The sequence below is a fragment of the Planococcus citri genome, chromosome 4, assembly GCF_950023065.1.
Source record: "Planococcus citri chromosome 4, ihPlaCitr1.1, whole genome shotgun sequence".
Lineage (NCBI taxonomy): Eukaryota > Metazoa > Arthropoda > Insecta > Hemiptera > Pseudococcidae > Planococcus > Planococcus citri.
This window is the reverse complement of record NC_088680.1, coordinates 11,940,913-11,960,139: the sequence shown is the minus strand read 5'-3', so window position 1 is coordinate 11,960,139 and position 19,227 is coordinate 11,940,913. Positions and strand designations below refer to the sequence as shown.

Genomic DNA, 19,227 nt, shown 5'->3' with positions numbered 1-19,227 from the left:
TTAAAATTTCCCCAGAAATCAATTTAGGCAGCTAAAAATTTTTTGACATGTTTGAGGAGTTGTCCAAATTTGAGTCGATTTTCCGACAGATGCCTTGATTGTGTTTTTTGAACAGAATTTTGCAGGGCAGAGGGGGGGGGGGGAGTCAAAAAATCTAAAGTTTTCTGTTCACAGAGAAAATTTTTGAAATTTAAGCAAGAATAACCGTATGTTGCCTGAAATGAAGTCCTCGAATTTGAATGTCACCATTTCGAGCCATTCTAAAACCTCCAGCGTGATTTTTGATTTTTCCAGAATTTTAAAATATTTCCAGACAGCGTGAAAATTAATTTTGGAGACTGGAAAGTCGAGTTGTGATTTCGTTTCGACGAATTTAACAAAATTATATATATATTTGCATTTGGCTCAATTTCCAGACAGATACCTCGAATGTGTTATTCCAGGAGTGGGCAGAATCGCGTAAAAATTGATTTGAACTAGGAATCACGACGTTTTGAATCACGAATCGTCATTTTTTCATTTTTAAATCACTGGTATTGTCCTCTTGGTTCTGTTTTGTATTATTGTTTTGAAGATAGACAAAATTCATTGTAAATTTTCTCGATCAAAGATGAAATCAAACGACTCTATTCTTATCGGGTAGAAAAAGTTCGAAAACTGAATTGAAAGTGGAAAAACTGAATCGAATTACGAACACCAATCGTTGAAATGTTCGAATTGTGAATCACGAAATCATCACTTTCTTTTGGCGATTCGAATCAGTTCGAATCATTAAATCCTGGCTAAGAGTCTCTGATTCGAATTATGAATCGTTCACTTCTGATTTTAACCAACTATTTTTGCCTAATGACAACTGGAAAATGCTGATCAAAAAAACACCCTTGAGGTGTTCGCCTGGAAATGAGAATAAATGTGGATATATTCACTAAAAATAGGTTGAAATTAAGCCATAAGTAAATTTTCAGCTGCTTATTTCTACAGAAATTCAAAGTTCCTGGGGAAATTAAAAATATCGTGCTGGGTGCTCCAGAGTGACCAGAAATAGTGAGATTCGGTTTTGGGAAAATTAATGTTAGTTTTGAGAACTAATTTCAGTTATTTTTTTTCAACATAAATTGCCAAAAATCACCAGAAATCGAAAAATCGATTTGGGCAGCTTAAATTCTGGTCATGGGGATTTCAAACTATTTTCTTTCCAAAAATCACGGACTCGTTATTCAAACCGAAAGAGGACTTTTCGCTAATTTTTTTTATTTTTATTTTTTTAGAATCCCACTGTTTTAAAAATTTAAGGGATAGGAAAATGTATCTTCATATCGATTTCTTCCCGATCTCCCTCGTTCTGAGAATAAATTTTTCACCCTTTCAAGCAGTTCCGAAATAACTGCAGCTTATTTCAACTTTCAAGTAATTCACGCAAAATTAATCACAAACGTCAATACCGGTAATTTCAGATATTTTACCCCTAGATTTACCGGTAATCTCAAGTCATTTGCTCATAATTACCAGCCATGAAAAATAATTTTCCCATAATCACACGTTTTTTCAAGTAAGTACCTAATCTACCCTACTCTAATTTTTTGGTTAAGAGGGGGGGGGGGAGCAATTTCAAAAATATTGAAAAATTGCCATAAAAATGATAGAATTTGAAAAAAAAAAATTAAAAAACCAACGTTCGAGAATCCGCGTGACCTTTTAAAAGAAGTGATAAATAAAACAATTTCTCGTAATTACTAGTAATTTCAAGCCATTTACATACCTTTTTTACCTGTAATGACCACTAATTTTACATAATCAACTCGTAATTCCATCAATTTCAATAATTTACCTATAATTACTGATAATTTTGAGTAATTTACCTCAAATACCGGTAATTACCAAGCAATAGTGATCCTTACTGGTAATACCGCGTAAATCATGGTGAGCACAGGTAATTTACAAGTAATTACATATTTTTCAAGGTGTCTGTCCAACAAAATTTCAAAATGAAGAAGCAGGACTTTGGCAAAGATTTTCGACAGGACATTTTTCAAACACTTCACGCCATTTTTGGAGGGGGAGGGGGGCGTGGGGTGGGAAGGACCGAAATTTCACATGCGAATTTTTTAATGATGTAGAACTGAAATCACTTCAGTTCCAGATCTAGCCCCAGTTTCATTATTCCACTTCCAGTTTTATTCTATTTTCAATTTCAGTTCTACATATTATTTTTTTCAAGTTCCAGACTCCGTTTTCAGTGGCACACAATTTTTGGGCAATTTTTGGGTCAATTTTCAAATTTTTAGAAGACTATTTCCATCAGAAATGGGGAACAAATCGCGATTTATCCGTTCAACTATTCCTGCATCGAATAAGATCATCAAAAGAGTATGTTGAAAGCCATCAGAATCAAACTCAACAATAAATCAATTTAGAGATTTTCAAAACCAAAAAAATTCATCCTGGCAAAACCCGAAATGGTTTTAGTTCTAGTTTCAGTTTCATTCATTTTTTGTTTTGGTTCAAACTCCAACTTTCCTCTTTTAGTTCCACCCTCCAGTTTTGAGCCAATTCCAGTTCCAGTTCCAGGTTCAGTTTCTACACCGTTGGAATTTTTTGCCTTTACAAGTCTTCCGGACATTTCACGAGGCAATTTTCAAACAATTCTTGGCTCTTTTATGCGGGGGAGGGGAAGGGGAAGCGCCATAAGAATTTCACTCGTCAAATTTTCAACTTGAACCCGATAACCCGAAAATACAACATTCCTCTTTTAGTTTCAGGCTCCAGTTTTCAGCCAATTCCAGTTCTAGTTCCAGTTTGAGTTTCTACATCCCTGGAATTTTTTGCCAGTGCAAGTGAGGGGTTCCATGGAAAAGGGGCCTTGGTCAATTTTCTTGTTTTTTTGATTATACAATTCTGAATATATTTATTTTTTATTTTTTTTATTAATCCCACCATATTCGGTAATATTGACGTGTTCTTTCATGAAAAAAAAAACGAAGTCCCTCCAGTCTTTGGTCATTTTCATGAGGCATTTTGCAAACACTTCGCGGTCTTTTCAGGGGGTGGGAGGGTGGATTACATCAGAATTTAATTCGTCAATTTTTCGATTGAACCCTAAAATACATCTTTTGTACCTCACTCCGATCAAATGAGGATTTCTGAAAAGACACAAAAATCAGTGAAACTACACTTGTGAAAACCCATTAGTAAGTAAAACAAAGAAACTACCCAAACACGTTTTTTCATAAAAATAAACATCCCCTTTCTCACGAATACAAAGGCTTCGAAAAGAACAAACTAGGCCACTAGACCATCGCATCGCATCAATCGCCAAAACACACAAACACGGTTCTGCAATGCGAGTAATGTTCGTTTCATTGCAGAATACCTCGGCTTAATCAAACATCCCATTAAATCCAGCCTTTCCGCAAGTCCATTCAGACGAATTAGCAACGAAAATAAAACAACGATGAAAAAAAAACTCTATTAGCATCACGCAAGTTTTGAAAAAAAATAATAATAAGCAGCGACTAACTATAACCCCCTTTTATTTTCAATTCGCATCAGACACCGCGTACCTGTATTCGTACATATATAAATATTTGCTCTACTTAATTCACCCAATTCCATCGTCGATGGCGATGGTGGTGTGGCCATCGAAGTACCTACATCACAGACACCTTCGTACTCGTAAATTTCCAGGTCATCGCATACGTAATGAAAAAGAAAAAAATGGCTCAACGAAGAAAAATTTCGCACCATCGTGGCAGGGCAGGCCAGGCTAGCCAAGGTAAAAAGGACCAGATTACGAGGATTGCGAGGCGCAGTACGAGCTATTAAATTGTCACATTACTCACTCGTACATTTCCTTAGCGTGATTCGGTATTTAAATTAAAATTACGCCATATACTCGCACCAACGGTTCTTATACCCCATCCCTGAGCCCTGCCCCCTTCACGCCTCATACAGGTTGAAGCGCCGAATGAGGTCATCTCGTCGAACTGACCACTGACCCTGCAAAATGACGTTAATATCGTATCGCCTTGTAATATCGAGCACGCAAACCTAGCACCGCGTCGACGACGACTCGACGGTAATAAAATTCAAGAGGGCTGATTTCCCAGTCCTCTGCACCCCCTCCCTTGTATGGGTTACCTTCGAATCTGAAAAACCAACCTCGCCGTTCCTTCGCACCCAGGCTGGATCCAGCACTGGCGGTTCTCTTATCAGTCGACTACATCTAAAGTACCTTAACTCTACCCGTCTCCTCAGTATCCCCTTTTTGACTCTGCAACGACGTCTCAGGAAATGATACCTTCGTTCGAGCGCCGCAGCAGTCTTTAAAGACCCTTGGCTAAAAAAAGCAAAGCAAAGCGAAGAAAAAACCCAACACGAGTGACCACCGCGAGTACTCGTATTCGATTCGCTCGCGTTTAATTGGCCGGTCAAGTCGGTCGCTGGTGGTGCGTTCTAAGTACGAGTAGATATTACAAAATATATTTAAAAGAGGAGGTTTATCTCGTTAGCGTTATCCGCGTCGCAGCTCGTTCGTTCGCGTTGTCGTCGTCTTGTTAAATGTGCACCACTTACGGATTGTGTTTGTTGTGTTATTATAGTGATGAATGAGCTAGTGGGATGCGTTTTCTCTTACTCACAATGTGGGCATTGTTCTCTGTCGCCGACGCCAATTACCCCGTATTTGAGGCAGCGGGTCAGCTGAAACAGTTGCTGGTGCCGGCCGAGGTGCATATCGGTTCCGTTATCTACAGACTAAGGGCTTCCGATTCCGATCACGATTATCCGCTGCAGTTCGATGCGACAGGTAAGGATTTGCAAGAGAAATTGCATGGCTGGTTTTATGCATTTTGCTGCACTGATGGTACCGAATAAACGATTATTAATCTATGTTGTTTCATTATCACCAAGCACAATGTTCCATTGATGGCTTTGAAACCACGCTCTGCTACCATGCTGTGGAATTCATGCAACAATGCACCTTGCACAATCACCGTACATAATTTTGGAGCCACGCTCTGCTACCATGTTGAGGAATTCATGCAATAATGCACATTGCACAATCTTCGTTCATAATTTTGGAGCCACGCTCTGCTACCATGTTGAGAAATTTTGAATCAGAGCAACTTAGTGGAATCCTAATTCACAATTTCGAAACCACGCTCTGCTACCATATTCGGAATTTGTTGAACAGCAACCATGTTTAAGCTCATTGAGCTGCTATCAACTTTGTACACACATAAAGTGGCGTTTAAGATTTCATCATAAAAGTTAGGGTAGGTATGAGGTGGCAGAAGCTGTATTCATTCGAAAGAATTGAGCAGATGACTTGAATTTTCCATTGTTTTGAGCTCAAAAATACTCACTACTCGACTTTCAAAACATAGATCAAAAAAACTTCAGAGCAAATCAATTAATAATCAGCAGGTAAAAACAACCAGAAAACCAGAAAAATTCACTTCAACATCACTTTTATGGATTCTCATTTTTTTGAGAGGGGGGGGGGTTGCAATGTGAACGCGCCAAAAGGATACGAATCTTTGAAAATGGATTAACGGACACTTGGATAGACTATTTTTGAAAACATTCATTTTCTAAAATTTCATTTGTAACGTTAACGTGCCAAAAAGTGAAAAATCATGAAAAATTTAAACCTTGAATGGATCATTTTTGGAAACCGAATTGTTTAGAATTTTGTTATGCAACGTTTAATAAAAATGGCCTACTATTCTTGAAAATGAAAATATTCAATAATTTTATTTGTAACGTCAACGAGCCAAAACGAGAAAAATTGTGGAAATTTGATCATTGGTAATGCACTTTTTATGAAAACAAAAATTTTCTACCTGTTTTTTTGCAATGTTGACGTGCCAAAAAAATACTCACCGTTTCTAATTTGAAAAAAAAATTATTTTTGTAACGTTAATGAACTGAGAAAAGAAAACCCACAAAAATCTGGCCATTGATACCCTTTTCGAGAATAGAAACTTTAAATTATTATTTTTTTCTGTAACGTTAACGTGCCAATGAAATACATACTAATCATTTAAAAAAACGGGAATTTGACTGGACCATTTTTGAAAATTGAAATTTTCTATAATTTTATTTGTAACGTTAACGAGCCAATGAACAGAGAAAATCACAGAAATTTGATTATTAAAATATGCACTTTTTTTGAAAACAAAGATTTTACCATTTTTTTTTGTAATGTCAACATGCCAAAAAGACGCAAATAATTGAAAATTGATAATTTTTGTAAATAAAAGTTTTCTCAAATGTCATGGCCCTCATGGTTTGTTAAATTGACATTTTTAACGAGCCAAACAGAAAATCATTTTTTGTAATGTCAGCATACAAATTATGAATAAATCATTGAGAATGAGCACTTGAATTAACCATTTTTGAAAATTACCAATTTCTCCAATTTTATTTGTAACGTTAACGTGCCAAAAAGGGAAAAAATTCATGAAAAATTTGGCACTTGGATCAGTTGGATGAACTATTCTTGAAAACGAAAATCTTCATCGTTTTGTTTGCAACGTTGACGTGCCTAAAAGATACTATACCAAACTTTGAAGAAAACGATCCTTTGAAGGGACCGTTTCAAAAACACCTCAAATTTCATTTGTAACGTTAATGAGCCGAGAAGAGATAAACCACAAAAATTTGACCATGGAATAGACCATTTTTGAGAATAGAAACTTTTCATTATTTTTTCCATAACGTTAACGTGCCAAAGCGATACTAATCATTGAAGAAAGCGGGAATTTGAATGGACCATTTTTGAAAATTGAAATTTTTTACAATTTTATTTGTAACGTCAACGAGCTGTGATGAGAAAAATCATGGAAATTTAATCCTTGGATAATAATGCACTTTTTGTTTTTATGAAACCAAAAAATTTTTACTTCTTTTTGCAACGTTAACGTGCCAAAAATACCAAACTTTGAAGAAAATCATAATTTGAAGTTTGAATGGACCGTTTCTAATGAAAAAAAATCATTTCAAATTTTATTTGTAACGTTAATGAGCTGAGAAGAGAAAAACCACAAAAATTTGGCCATTGAATAGACCACTTTTGAGAATGGAGACTTTTCGTTATTTTTTTTCTGTAACGTTAACGTGCCAAAGAGATACCTACTAATCATCAAAGAAAAAAAGAATTTGAATGGACCATTTTTGAAAACTGAAATTTTCAACAATTTCATTTGTAACGTCAACGAGTCCAGAACAAAGAAAATTGTGAGATCTTAACCACTGAATGAGCCATTTTTGGGAACGAAAAATTTCCGTTATTTTCTTTTGTAACTTTAACGTGCCAAAAGTATACAAATTTTAATAGTAGTCACTTCAATAGACAATTCTCAAAAATGAAAATTTTTTGCCATTGTATTCGTAACGTTAACGAGTCATAAAAAGAATGAAAATCATGGAAAATTTACAATTATTGAATGGACCATTTTTGAAAACAGAAATGTTTACAATTTGTTTGTAACGTTAAAGCGTCAAAACAAGTAAAAGTATTAAAAATAAGCACTTACACTGCCCAATTTTCGAAATTCAAATTATCCCACTTTTTTTCGTAACATCAATGTGCCAAAATGACCCAACTCGTACAAACAAAAGGAACTTTTTCGATCCAAACAGAGAAATTATTCTTATTTTCAGGCTGTGTAACTATTTTGATTCAACTACAATTTTTTTAGCCACCAATCAGATTAAAAAAAATGTTTTCAAGAAAATATCTGCCATTTTGATTGCCACGTGAAATAATTTAAAAAAATAATTATAAATTCACACGTTGATTGTTTAAATCAATATTTTGCTAAAATGTCAAATTCACCCCTCTGAAATTATCAAACAAACAAATTGCGTTCATTCAAATGGACCAATTTTTTGAAATTGCAATTTAAAACGGAGAGCTGGAGAAAGAGGATAAGGGAGTGCAAGAATCCCCAACTTTAGACTTCAAAATCAAAACTCTCAAGAGTTAGAAACAAACATACGAACAAACAAATGGAGTCGTGATTTTGGCAACAATTTTTTTTTCGTAAGTCAATTATTGAAATTTGATTAAGTTTTGTACAATTTGGTAGAATTTAATTCCTTCAGGAATCAAGCAAATAGAGACAGAACTGAGAAATTTTGTTATAAACGTCGACTGAGTTTTGAAAAATCTTATCCGTGGCAGGTTTTTTTTTTTTGGGGGGGGGGGGGGGGTGAATAAAATGCCTACGAACAAGAAAACGATTCAAACGAGAAGTAAAATTTCATTAAAAAACGTAAGTATACAAAATTAAACTCAGGGACGCCAACCCAGTCCAAATTAATTTCACTCAATGCAATTTCTCCCAGACATAATTTTCGCTACTTCCTCGTTCAGTCGTTCGATGTCTTTAAATTTTCAGACAGTTGTATCCACTCCCTACTGCACCATCCCTATAATAACAATACTGAAAAAAATTCAGACTACGAGCGCATTAATAAATGAAAATTTCTCACTTCTTCATCCACGACGAATGTATAATTTTATTGCACACTCGCACACTTCCTATTTCCGCCTCACCCCTCATTATACCTGCCCATACAACTCGTGAAATATTAAAGAGCTCGGCTTGTCAAATACGTATGTACTTAAGTACCTACGTATTTCATACTCATAGTGTTGTTCGTATATAAGAATAATAAAAAATGAAATAAAAATGAAAAAAAAAACAGCAGCAATAACAACAACAACATTCAGCCTTATTATCTTAATCGATATTCTCTCAACTCGATGAAAAATTTACCGCCAATTTCTAGCCTTGCTTGACTGCTTTCTGATTCACAACCCCTTTGGCAGGCTAATTATTACACGACCACGTGCTCAGCGAGCGTCGCTCTCTACGTTTCGCGTGTGTCTCGTCATCCATAAACGTACATAACGTTTTTCTTTCCTTTTTCCTGCCTATCTCCCCCCCTCCCATCCCTTTTAAGATGCTCTTGTTCGCGAAATATGTATCGCCAATTTGCTCATTAACCTCTTATTACCGGTCACCAACCAAATAATAAGGAATGGAAAATATAAACGAGCAATTAACTCAACAGAGAAATTACACAAGGGACGACCTTGATTTTTCAAAAAAAAATTTTCAACCTCACAATAATTTACATCATACTCGACGCTAATAACCTTTTAGCAGCTTTTCTTTCCATATATGCATGAACCACACACACACATCCTACGTAAAACGAGCATTCACCTTTCAAACAAACTGAATATTTAATATTTTAAAAAGCGAAATTCATCGTCGTACTGGTCATTGTAACGTACATCGACCATTGCGGCGTTTACGTCTTAACGGACGAAAATTTTCATTTCTCACGCTGCTTTTATTATTTATGAAGAAACTTCGGGGTTTTCTTCTATGTCTTATCGGTTCAGATCGTCGGTCGTGGAAAATCCATTCCATTTTATATACTTCCATGATTAAACGACCAGTGTACCTTGACCCCTAAGAAAATACCTTTAAATGTCGCAATTAATTTAGAAAATATTACAGCTCGTTTAAAAAAGCACACATAGGTAGAGGTACACGATACCAAGGAGTGATCCTTTGAACACGCGAATACCGTAATTAACCTATCAACCTTTTTTCGCAAGAATAAAAAATACGTAAAAATAAAATCTACCGCGATACTTAAAAAGCAGCAAAATACTTGGAAAATACGTTCGAGTGACTTATTGTAGGTAATTGCACGTATAGATAACTTGTTTAGCATTCAAGTACGATGGTTTGCATAAGTCGGAAATTGTAGGCTACACGTGACCCTAGTTCTCGAAAAAAATGAGTCAGCAGCTTATTTCACACTCCTGTAGGACGATTTGCCTGCTTTATTCACGATGAAGGGGTAAGTCGACGCACAGTGGGACTTGAATAAAATTTAGAAGGAAGAATGTCCATTTCAATGCAGTAACTTTGTAATAAATGTCTTACGTCAAGTATTTTTTAGTGCTGAATCCGATCTTAGAGAGGGGGGTGAGGTAAAATCATAAAATGGGTTTAAAACCCGAAATGGGTATCCTCATGTGGATTTTTTGAGGCGTTGAATCCGAATCCGACATTAGTTTTCGATTGTAGTCATCAGGGACTGGTGAGAGGGGAGGGGAGGGGGAGGGGTAAAATCGTAAAAAGGGTTCAAAAAACAATGCAACGTATTCTCATACATTTTTCAAGGGTTTGAATCTGAATTAGACTCTGATAACAGTTTTTGGCTATGGTCTTTGTTGGCGGAAAGAGGGAGGAGAGAGGGGATAAAATCATAAAATGGATTCAAAAACCAGTACCTACCTATGGGTATTCTCATATACTTTTTTTGAGATGCTGAATTCGAATCCGACTTTACATACTTTTTGACTATGGTCATCAGGGATGGAGAAAGCTCCTCCCCATCCTCCCAAAGTGCCCCTGCTCCAAAACAAATATCAAATATAGACTTAGGATCTTTCAGAATGTATACACGAATGTCCAAATAGACTTCTTTGAAAATTCCTGAATTATTTCTGATCCTCTCTCCCCCTTCCTTCCCACTCTCAAGGAGACTATGCCAACGCTGAAAGGGTTGAGAGGCTCAGGTCAAAAAACTAAGTCGATATTCGGACTCAGCACCCCTAAAAACCTAACAAACGATATGTCACAAGGTATTATAATTTTTTCCAATTTTCACACCAAACAGAGGGGGGAGGGCTTTTAACTACCATAGGGGAGGAATGGTTCAGACAGGATATGAAATTTGCACTCAGCACAAAAAAATATTCAGCCCCTCAAAAGCTCAATTACAATAGAAAAATTTTCATATCCCCTCCATTTGATTTTGATTCCACTATGGCGGGGGGAAGTGGCAGACTTATCTCATTTGTTGCTACAAATTTTGAAAAATTATAAAATTCTGCTTCTTTCTGCATCAAAATCATCACGTCCCAACTAGAATCCCCCCCCCCCCAAAAAAAATTTGAAATCATAAAATTCAGGTACTCAAAATACTTATCATTATCAAGTTCGAAGTTATTTTTTTTAGATAAAAATGTCTTTTGGGCACTCATTATGGGAAAAATCAAGTATACAAGAATTGTTTTGGAAAAAAGAAAAAATTCAGGGTCTTCAGAGCTTAAAACTATTTCCTCAAAAACATTTTTAGATAGAACAAAAAAATGCCAAAAATAACAATTTTTTTTGTTGAAATATTTCAACATTTTCATGAGATAAAACCCAAAATTGCGAACCAACTGAAGCTCAGGTGCAAAAACTTTTCATTTATTTCAAAAGCTTACATCTATACTTGGTGCCATATTTTCGTTTATTAAAATTTTTTCAAACTTGCACCTCAATTTTCGAGAGGTAACTTCATCATTTTTTTTGGAAATTTCAAAATTACAATTTTTTACTCAACTTTTCACTTTTTCCCCTACTTTTTGGGATTTCTGTAGTTACTACTAAGATAAATTTAACACAATAAGTCGATCAGAATTTCCAAATGTTTAGAACTATTTAAAAATGTCAACTAACAACCTGAGAGAAATTTTTGAAAAATTTTTGAAAAATTGAAAAATTGTCAACAAGAACAACAAAAAACAGCAAGTTCTATCATTTTTACAACTTGGGTAAAATTTTTCAAAAAAAATTGAAAAATTGAAAATTTTTATAATTTTAACGCCTTACTTAGGTACGAAAAATTATTCATAAAAAAATTGAAAAATTGACTAAAAGTTGTCAAAATTTATGATGTTGAGGCGTTCAAAAATGCACCAACCATCAAAATTTTACATGTCGAGGTTCATTTTTCGATGTTTGACGAATTTTTGAAAATTCAAATAATAAGTAGGTAGACTACCTATTTTTTGTGAAAATTATCAAAATTTAATGATATTGAGGTTTTGATGTCTTAAGTATTGTTGATCTCTTGAATCAATTTTTGGAGCCTCTTTCAGCACATTTTTAGATAGTCCAGTTTTGTGAAATTTGCGAAAAAAAAAACGAAATAAAATTTAGCATATTTTTTTTATCATAGGAAAATACAAAAATTATCTGGAGGCTCTAAAAGGGTTCAAATCCACCTTCAGGCTTCAATAATTGATTCAAAAAGTAAAATAAGATTTGAATAACACCTTTCATCTAAATTTGACCAAATTTCAAGTTTTCAAAGAAAAACCAGACAATTTTGAATTTTTCCAAATTCATCCAAAATTAAGAAATGGAATTCAGTAAGTAATGGAAATTTGTCCGGGTGATCAGGTACTTTTGTGTGCTTTTTCGACTCTGTTTTGTTTGATCCGAAAATTATCGGCTGTTTGTGGCTCTTTTGTGGGGGGGAGGGGATTCTTTAAATCCATTGAGCAAAAAAAAAACACCTCTAAAATTTTAGTGGCTGAAGTTGGAAATTTTGGTAACAAAAACCGACGGTTTTAGCGATTTTTCCCCCTCCCCTTTCTGAAAAACTATTTACATATATGAAATGTGAAAAAAAATACATCAGACATAACGTGTAAAATCGACAAAAATAAGATTCGTTCCGAATATCATGGATTTCTCAAGATCGACCCCCCCTACCCTTAGCCCATTTCTTTCAATTCAATTTTTCAAAAAAAAAAAAAAAAAAACAACTTGGAACATGAGAACAAAAAGGTTTAATTGTAATAAATCAACGTTCTTCAGAACACTTCACTCCAAAATTTTGAATAAAACATAATCAAATCAGTTCGATATTAATGCTCCCTCCACCTCCCAACTATTCTGATTCTGACTTCCGAAGAAGACATCCACACAGCCCCAAATTTTCTAAATCCAATTGCATGATGCTGATTATTCATCACCATGTCAAAGTTTTAAGTGCTAAAGTGCCTTTTTCGATTTTTGGTGAATTTTCAAAAATCAAATTTTGGTTAAAAATGTGAGAAAAAATCAATATTTTACCAAATTGACCTAGACAGCTGAAATTTGGGCTTTACCCTATTTTCGACCTGCCAAATCGATTGGAAACTGTTTCAAACCGATTTGAGCAGTTCTGGTGGCTCCAGCAGATTTTTGAAACTCGAAATTCTGACAAAATTTCATCAATGGTGTTGGAAAGCCAAAATCAATTCTGCAAACTAATTTCAATACGCTATGAAGTCGACTGCAGGTAAATTTCAAGTCGTTTTGGAGCCTCCAGCAATTTTTTGAAAATTACTGGAGCCTCCAGTAGATTTTTGAAACTCGAAATTCCCACAAAATTTCATCAAATGGCGTTGGAAAGCCGAAATTAGGTAATTCTGCAAACTAATTTCTACATTTTAGCCAAAATTTGATTTTTGAAGATTCACCAAAAATCGAAAAAGTCACTTTAGCACTTGAAATTTTGACATGGTAATGAATTTTTGCCTGCTCTTTCGATCTATCTTCGAACGGTTTAAAAAATTGTATGCTAGTCCTATGTTGGAACGCAAAATCTGCGATTTCGGCTGACCTTTCAATCAAAATGGCGGCCATTTTTTAAGTAGGGCCACTTTTTTTTTAGGACAAGGGCTAGAAATGTTCCTTAGGACTCCCCCTTTAAGAAAAAAGTTGTCCCGGAAGATCGGCAAGGGGTGCAATACTAAAAAATATAGGCTAAACTCCTTAGATAAAAAACATAATCCACGTTTTTGCCTTCGTTTCGCTCGAGCCTATTCGTTTGTCTTTTCTAAAATTAAAAATATTTTATATCTTGTCTTCGATTTGCCTCCCCCTTCTTCCTGAGAAACCACTTCGGTTAGTCCCTGTACTTCGAAGTTTTTAAAAATTAATCAGTGGTTTTGACCCCCCCCCCCTAATCCTAAATTTTGCTCAGTTGGTCTCACTGTGCATCGTAAAGGCTTCAATTCTTCAGTATCTCGTTCAATTTCTCTTCAATTAGACAGATAATCTTACGTATTTCTGACCCGAAAATTTGCCTATTCTTTGTACATAGATTTATGATTCCATAATCGAGCATTTCTGCAAGCTCGTATCTTCATTACTTATTCAGAACTTGCCAATCCCATCACAGGTATACTAAATTATGCAAAAATTTCAATTCATTCCAAACACCAGTCACTTCCCTTTGCAATCTTAATGCTCTAACCTGTCAAACACTTCATCTGTAGCTTATTTTCTCACTTCATCCAAGACAAGCACCACAGTACGAGTACCTACACATCTCACCTAGAACTTCACCTTATGTCTAGTCTGACATTGCCAAGTCAAGTCTGAAGTCGCTAATTAACGCCACATCTTTTACAGATTATGGCAGTTACGTCGTAAAGGTGGAAAATTTACCATGCAACGTGAACTCGACCTACTGCGAGGCGAACGTTTACCTGGAAAGAGTACTGATGGTAGGACAAGTATTCAAATTTAGATTTACCGTACGTGATACCAAAGGTGACACTACTACCGCTTCTGTATCCATCGAGGCGACCGACGCACCTGTTGATATCACCAACATATTTCCACATTTACCAGGAATTATTATATTACCCGAGGTAAAATAAATCACACCTTAACACCTCGTTGTCATCTACCTGTAAAATACCTGCACAGCTTCATCTCGACTATCGAACGAATTCGTTCTTTTTTTCTCGTCTTCATCGTCCTGTTTCTATCTGTCACGGTTTTTTAAGAAAATATATATTTTAATATTTATTTATGTACCTAATGTCATTATCTATATCGCAGAATACTAAACCTGGAACCGAACTCGAATACGTTATCGTTCGAAGAAACCCAGAGTACAAGAAACCGGCTATTCTGGAGATTCGAGTAAGTCGATTCGTTCTTTATGTGTACTGTGTAGTAAATCTACTAATCCTATTCGCATAAATATTAATAATAATCTTTTTCCAACCACTCCTTGATTTTTTTTCTCCATCTTATAGGGATCCAATGTATTGGATTTTGGTCGAATGAGATCATCTCAGGAAACGACAACCGGAGTAATAACGTTGAGAAGAGGTTTAGATTTTGAAACGCAAAATATGTACAAGCTGCAAATATTCGCTTTGGTAAATATTTCTCGTATTCCTCGTCCATGTCACTCATTCTTATCTATGAAATTCTCATTTTAAAATGGAAATGTCGATTCATGCAGGATATGTACACGGATAAATTAGTCGATTCCAGGAATATAGCCGGATTTGAGATCATCCTGATCGTAGAAGATGTCCAAGACACTCCTCCGATCTTCATCAACACAGAACCAACCACTAAACTAAGGAGTAACTTGACTCAGGGAGATTTCATCACCAAAGTAACCGCCATCGATGGAGATCGAGGCAATCCCAGACCTATCAACTACGGAATCGTCTCAGAAAACAATCCTTTCACCATTTTTTTCAACATCGATCGATTAACAGGTAGGAGGCCGAGAGAAGCCACTATTTGGCCTTAAATTAATGAACAAATAATTCACAGTGCTGAATTCTGATTTTTTTTAATGTCCAGGACAAATAACTTTGGCGAAACCTCTGAAGCAGCTTACTGCCATAGCCAGATCTCATCAACCAATTCTGCTGACCATTTTGGCCGAAGAGCAACGATCCAATATAAAAGAACCGCCGGCTATGTCCACCACTGCGACTATAGCTTTACTGTTGGCTGAAGCTGGGAATACTCCACCGTACTTTGATAACGATCAGTAAGTGTTGTATTCAAATTTTCGTCTTCTATGATTTTGAAAACCCTTAAAACATCCCAGATTCATTCAAATCCCTCATAAGAATCTAAACTTGTAAATTCCATATGTTATTTTTCCATCGCTCAAAATTTCTGAGAATTTGACCACTCAGGGAAAAAAACTGGGCCACATCAAATTTGGATAGATCTAATCCAATCAAAATTCTGAGGTGATTACATCTGTTCAGATCAGGGATGTCAAATCAAAAGATAAAGTTCAGCCTTTGCATCAATTAAAAACAAAAAAAAAACAACAACAAAAAAACAAAAAAACAAGAACCAATTAGAGCTTTAGCTTTCGGCTTAGGGTCATTCCACGTCAACTGGACCAAGAAGTGGTAGGGGGGTTCGAGGATTTTCTTGAAATTTTTCCTGTGGAAAGACCTTCCGAAGTAATAACCAATGGTGCAAATTGCAGCCCTCTAGCCCATTTTTAAAGGCAGCCAGGGGGTGTCAAAGTTTTCAGTGAACCTAAAATAATATCCATTTCAGCAGTGGATTACTCGATAACCGCGATTCCTATAAAAATGGATCATTTCCCCATAGTTAGAGAGGTATTGGAAGGCTTTTTGATGATATCATAAAAATCAGTGTTGCCACTTTTTTCGAACAAAAAATTAGCTCAAAAAGTTTCGAAACGTAGTTTTCATATCGTTTCAACATTCAAAAATTCTGAAAAAAATATATTATGGACAACTCTTCATGCTGAACAACATATTAAAAAATTGGGATGGTGCCATGTTGCAAAATTGATTTTAAAAAAATTAAAGTTTGCAAGAAAATTCGATTTTTTGATTTGAAACATGAAAAAAAGTTTTGATAGGTGAAGTTGACCCATTTGACCCCTATTTTTACGTATCTGTTGAAAAAGTTGAAAAAACCCTTTCACTCGATGAAATGAACTCCTCACAAAAAAATCAAAATTCGAAAAGATTCAAAAAATGAACGAATTTTTATTTTTTTGTTGTGAGTGTAATTTTTATCAACTTATTCATGAAATACGTCAGAAAGAGGTCAAAATAAGACGACTGAATACATTTAAACTTTTATTGACGTTTAAATTTGAAAATTGAATTTTTTCCAATTTAGATTTTTTTGTGAGGAGTTCATTTCATTGAGTGAAAGGGTTTTTTCAACTTTTTCAACGGATACGTAAAAATAGGGGTCAAATGGGTCAACTTCACCTATCAAAACTTTTTTTCATGTTTTAAATAGAAAAATCACACTTTTTTGTAAACTTTCAATTTTTTAAAATCGACTTTGCAACATGTTACCATCCCAATTTTTTAATATGTTGTTCAGCATAAAAAGTTGTCCATAATGTATTTTTTTCAGTATTTTTGAGAGTCGGAACGATATGAAAACTACGTTTCGAAACTTTTTGAGCTAATTTTTTGTACGAAAAAAAGTGGCAACACTGATTTTTATGATATCACCAAAAAGCTTTTCAAAATCCCTAACTATGGCGAAAAGTTCTATTTTGGTAGGTATCGCGGTTATCGAGTAATCCACTGCTGAAATGGATATTATTTTAGGTTCACTGAAAACTTTGACACCCCCTGGCTGCCTTTAAAAATGGGCTAGAGGGCTGCAATTTGCACCATTGGTTATTACTTCGGAAGGTCTTTCCACAGGAAAAATTTCAAGAAAATCCTCGAACCCCCCTACCACTTCTTGGTCCAGTTGACGTGGAATGACCCCTTTATTATATTTTACAAGGTTAAAAATTGTACCCCCTCCCTTCTAAAGTGGTTACCCCTCAGCTAAAAAATTGAATCCAATTGATCTCTAAAAATATACCATTTTTGCGCCGTAATAACTTTTCTGAATAATCCCCATTTCAAGAATAATCCTCCAAGCTGTGTTGCCTTTCTAAATAAAGCCCCTCAAAGTTGCAAAAAATTGAAAAAGCAAATTCCAGGTCAAAATCTTTATTAAAATTTCTCACTTCTGAGTCAGGAGTCTAAGCCCCTTTTCAAGGAAATTCCTTCTTTCTTTCTTAAAAAAATATTAGCTTTCTTGTATAAAGCCTTTCGCCCCCCCCCCACCAGTTGGAAGAAAATCATAAAATGTGACAAATTTCAAGGGAGCAAAAAGCTAAAAACATTTCAATTTCTGATCTCAACTAAGTATTCTGAATACCAAACCCATTTGTTAAGAAAAGACATCCCTGAGCTTCCCAAACAGTTTGGCTTCGTACAGGGCTTGTGCTAATTCCCATCTCCCCCCCCCCCTAGCCAAAAAAAAGTAACTTTAGTGACCAAAAACAGTCGAAAAAAGTAGCCGGAAAGTAGCTAAAAAGTAACCAAATCGGATTCAATTAAACTAAAATGAACAAAAAAAGTGGAACAACAAACGTTTGAATAAAAATCTAATAGGTATGTAATGAAAATATTTGATTAAGATTTTTGACAATTTCAGTAAAAAAAGCAGGAATTATTCATCAGAAAAATGATTCTATTTGGCAACTTTTTTTTGGTAATAATAAAGCAAGACTTTTTGATAATTTTCAAAATGAAAGTGAGAATTTATGGTGATTTCAGGCAAAGAAACAAGATATTGACAACTTTTATAAGAGGAGGAACTTTTTTGACAATCTGTGTCAAAAAAGCGAGACTTTTGAGCAATTTAAAAAAAAAATTGATTTTCTGAAATCTTTGTCAAAAAAGCAACAATTTTCAGCAATTTTTAACGATTTTTTAGCAAAAATGGGCAATTTTGGAATTTTTTGCAATTATAGCAAGAAACAACACTTTGTGGCAATTTTGACTGAATCTGGAGATTTTTTGAGAAATATTGGCACAAAGTTGGAATTTGACAATTTTAGCCAAATGCAGGGTTTTGTAACCATGAAACGGGATAAGCTTTTGATGGCACTGGATGACTCTGGAGATGACCTTTTTTTAAAAATCACACCAGCTTAAAAGTGACAGAATTTTTCGCGCTCATCGTCGAGAAAGAAATACGAAAAAATTCCATCACGTCAGGATTTTTCATAAATTTAGGAGTGAATCAGTCTATTATCACTGAAATCCATCTACATGTACTTCTGGTAGATTCCAAGAGATTTTTGTGATAATTTCACTGCTGCTTATGATACTTTAGATGATTTTTTCACGATCTCATTTTTACTTTTCTACAAAAGTGTATGATCATTTTTTCTTCGAATATTTTTTATCTTTTTCATAGTCTGAAATTTTGGGACATTTTGTTCAATTTTTACAGCGTTTCATCAATTTTCAGTAAATTTAAACTATTTTGATGACATTTCAACATTTTTTTTTATCAATTCAAACAATTCAATTCGATGAAAATATTAAAAAAGAAATAAAGAACTAGACACATCCATAGCTCAAAATTTTCAGTATTTTCAAAAGTAGGGGCTCGTAATTCAGTTTTTTCCCAAAAAAAAAAAAAAAAAAAAAAAACTTTACCAACCTTAGACACCAAAAAAAGTTTGAAAAAGTAGCCAAAAAAAATACAAGATGGGTACAAAATATTTTCATGCAAGTAAGTATAGAAA

The 19,227-nt window shown here is 34.8% G+C and overlaps 1 protein-coding gene across 2 annotated transcripts in view; it reads left to right on the top strand.

The window, feature by feature from the left end:
- Positions 1-19,227, top strand: part of Cad86C (Cadherin 86C) — a 36,705-nt gene that overhangs the window by 1,370 nt on the left and 16,108 nt on the right. Inside the window, exons 2-7 of one of the 2 annotated variants that reach the window (XM_065360814.1) lie at positions 4,599-4,804; positions 14,274-14,515; positions 14,709-14,792; positions 14,909-15,034; positions 15,121-15,385; positions 15,474-15,666. In XM_065360814.1, coding sequence (XP_065216886.1) covers positions 4,618-4,804; positions 14,274-14,515; positions 14,709-14,792; positions 14,909-15,034; positions 15,121-15,385; positions 15,474-15,666 — 1,097 coding nt within the window. In that variant the 5' untranslated portion in view covers positions 4,599-4,617. Of the gene's footprint in view, positions 1-4,314; positions 4,805-14,273; positions 14,516-14,708; positions 14,793-14,908; positions 15,035-15,120; positions 15,386-15,473; positions 15,667-19,227 lie in introns of those variants that run through there. The other variant, XM_065360813.1, reaches the window with a different exon arrangement.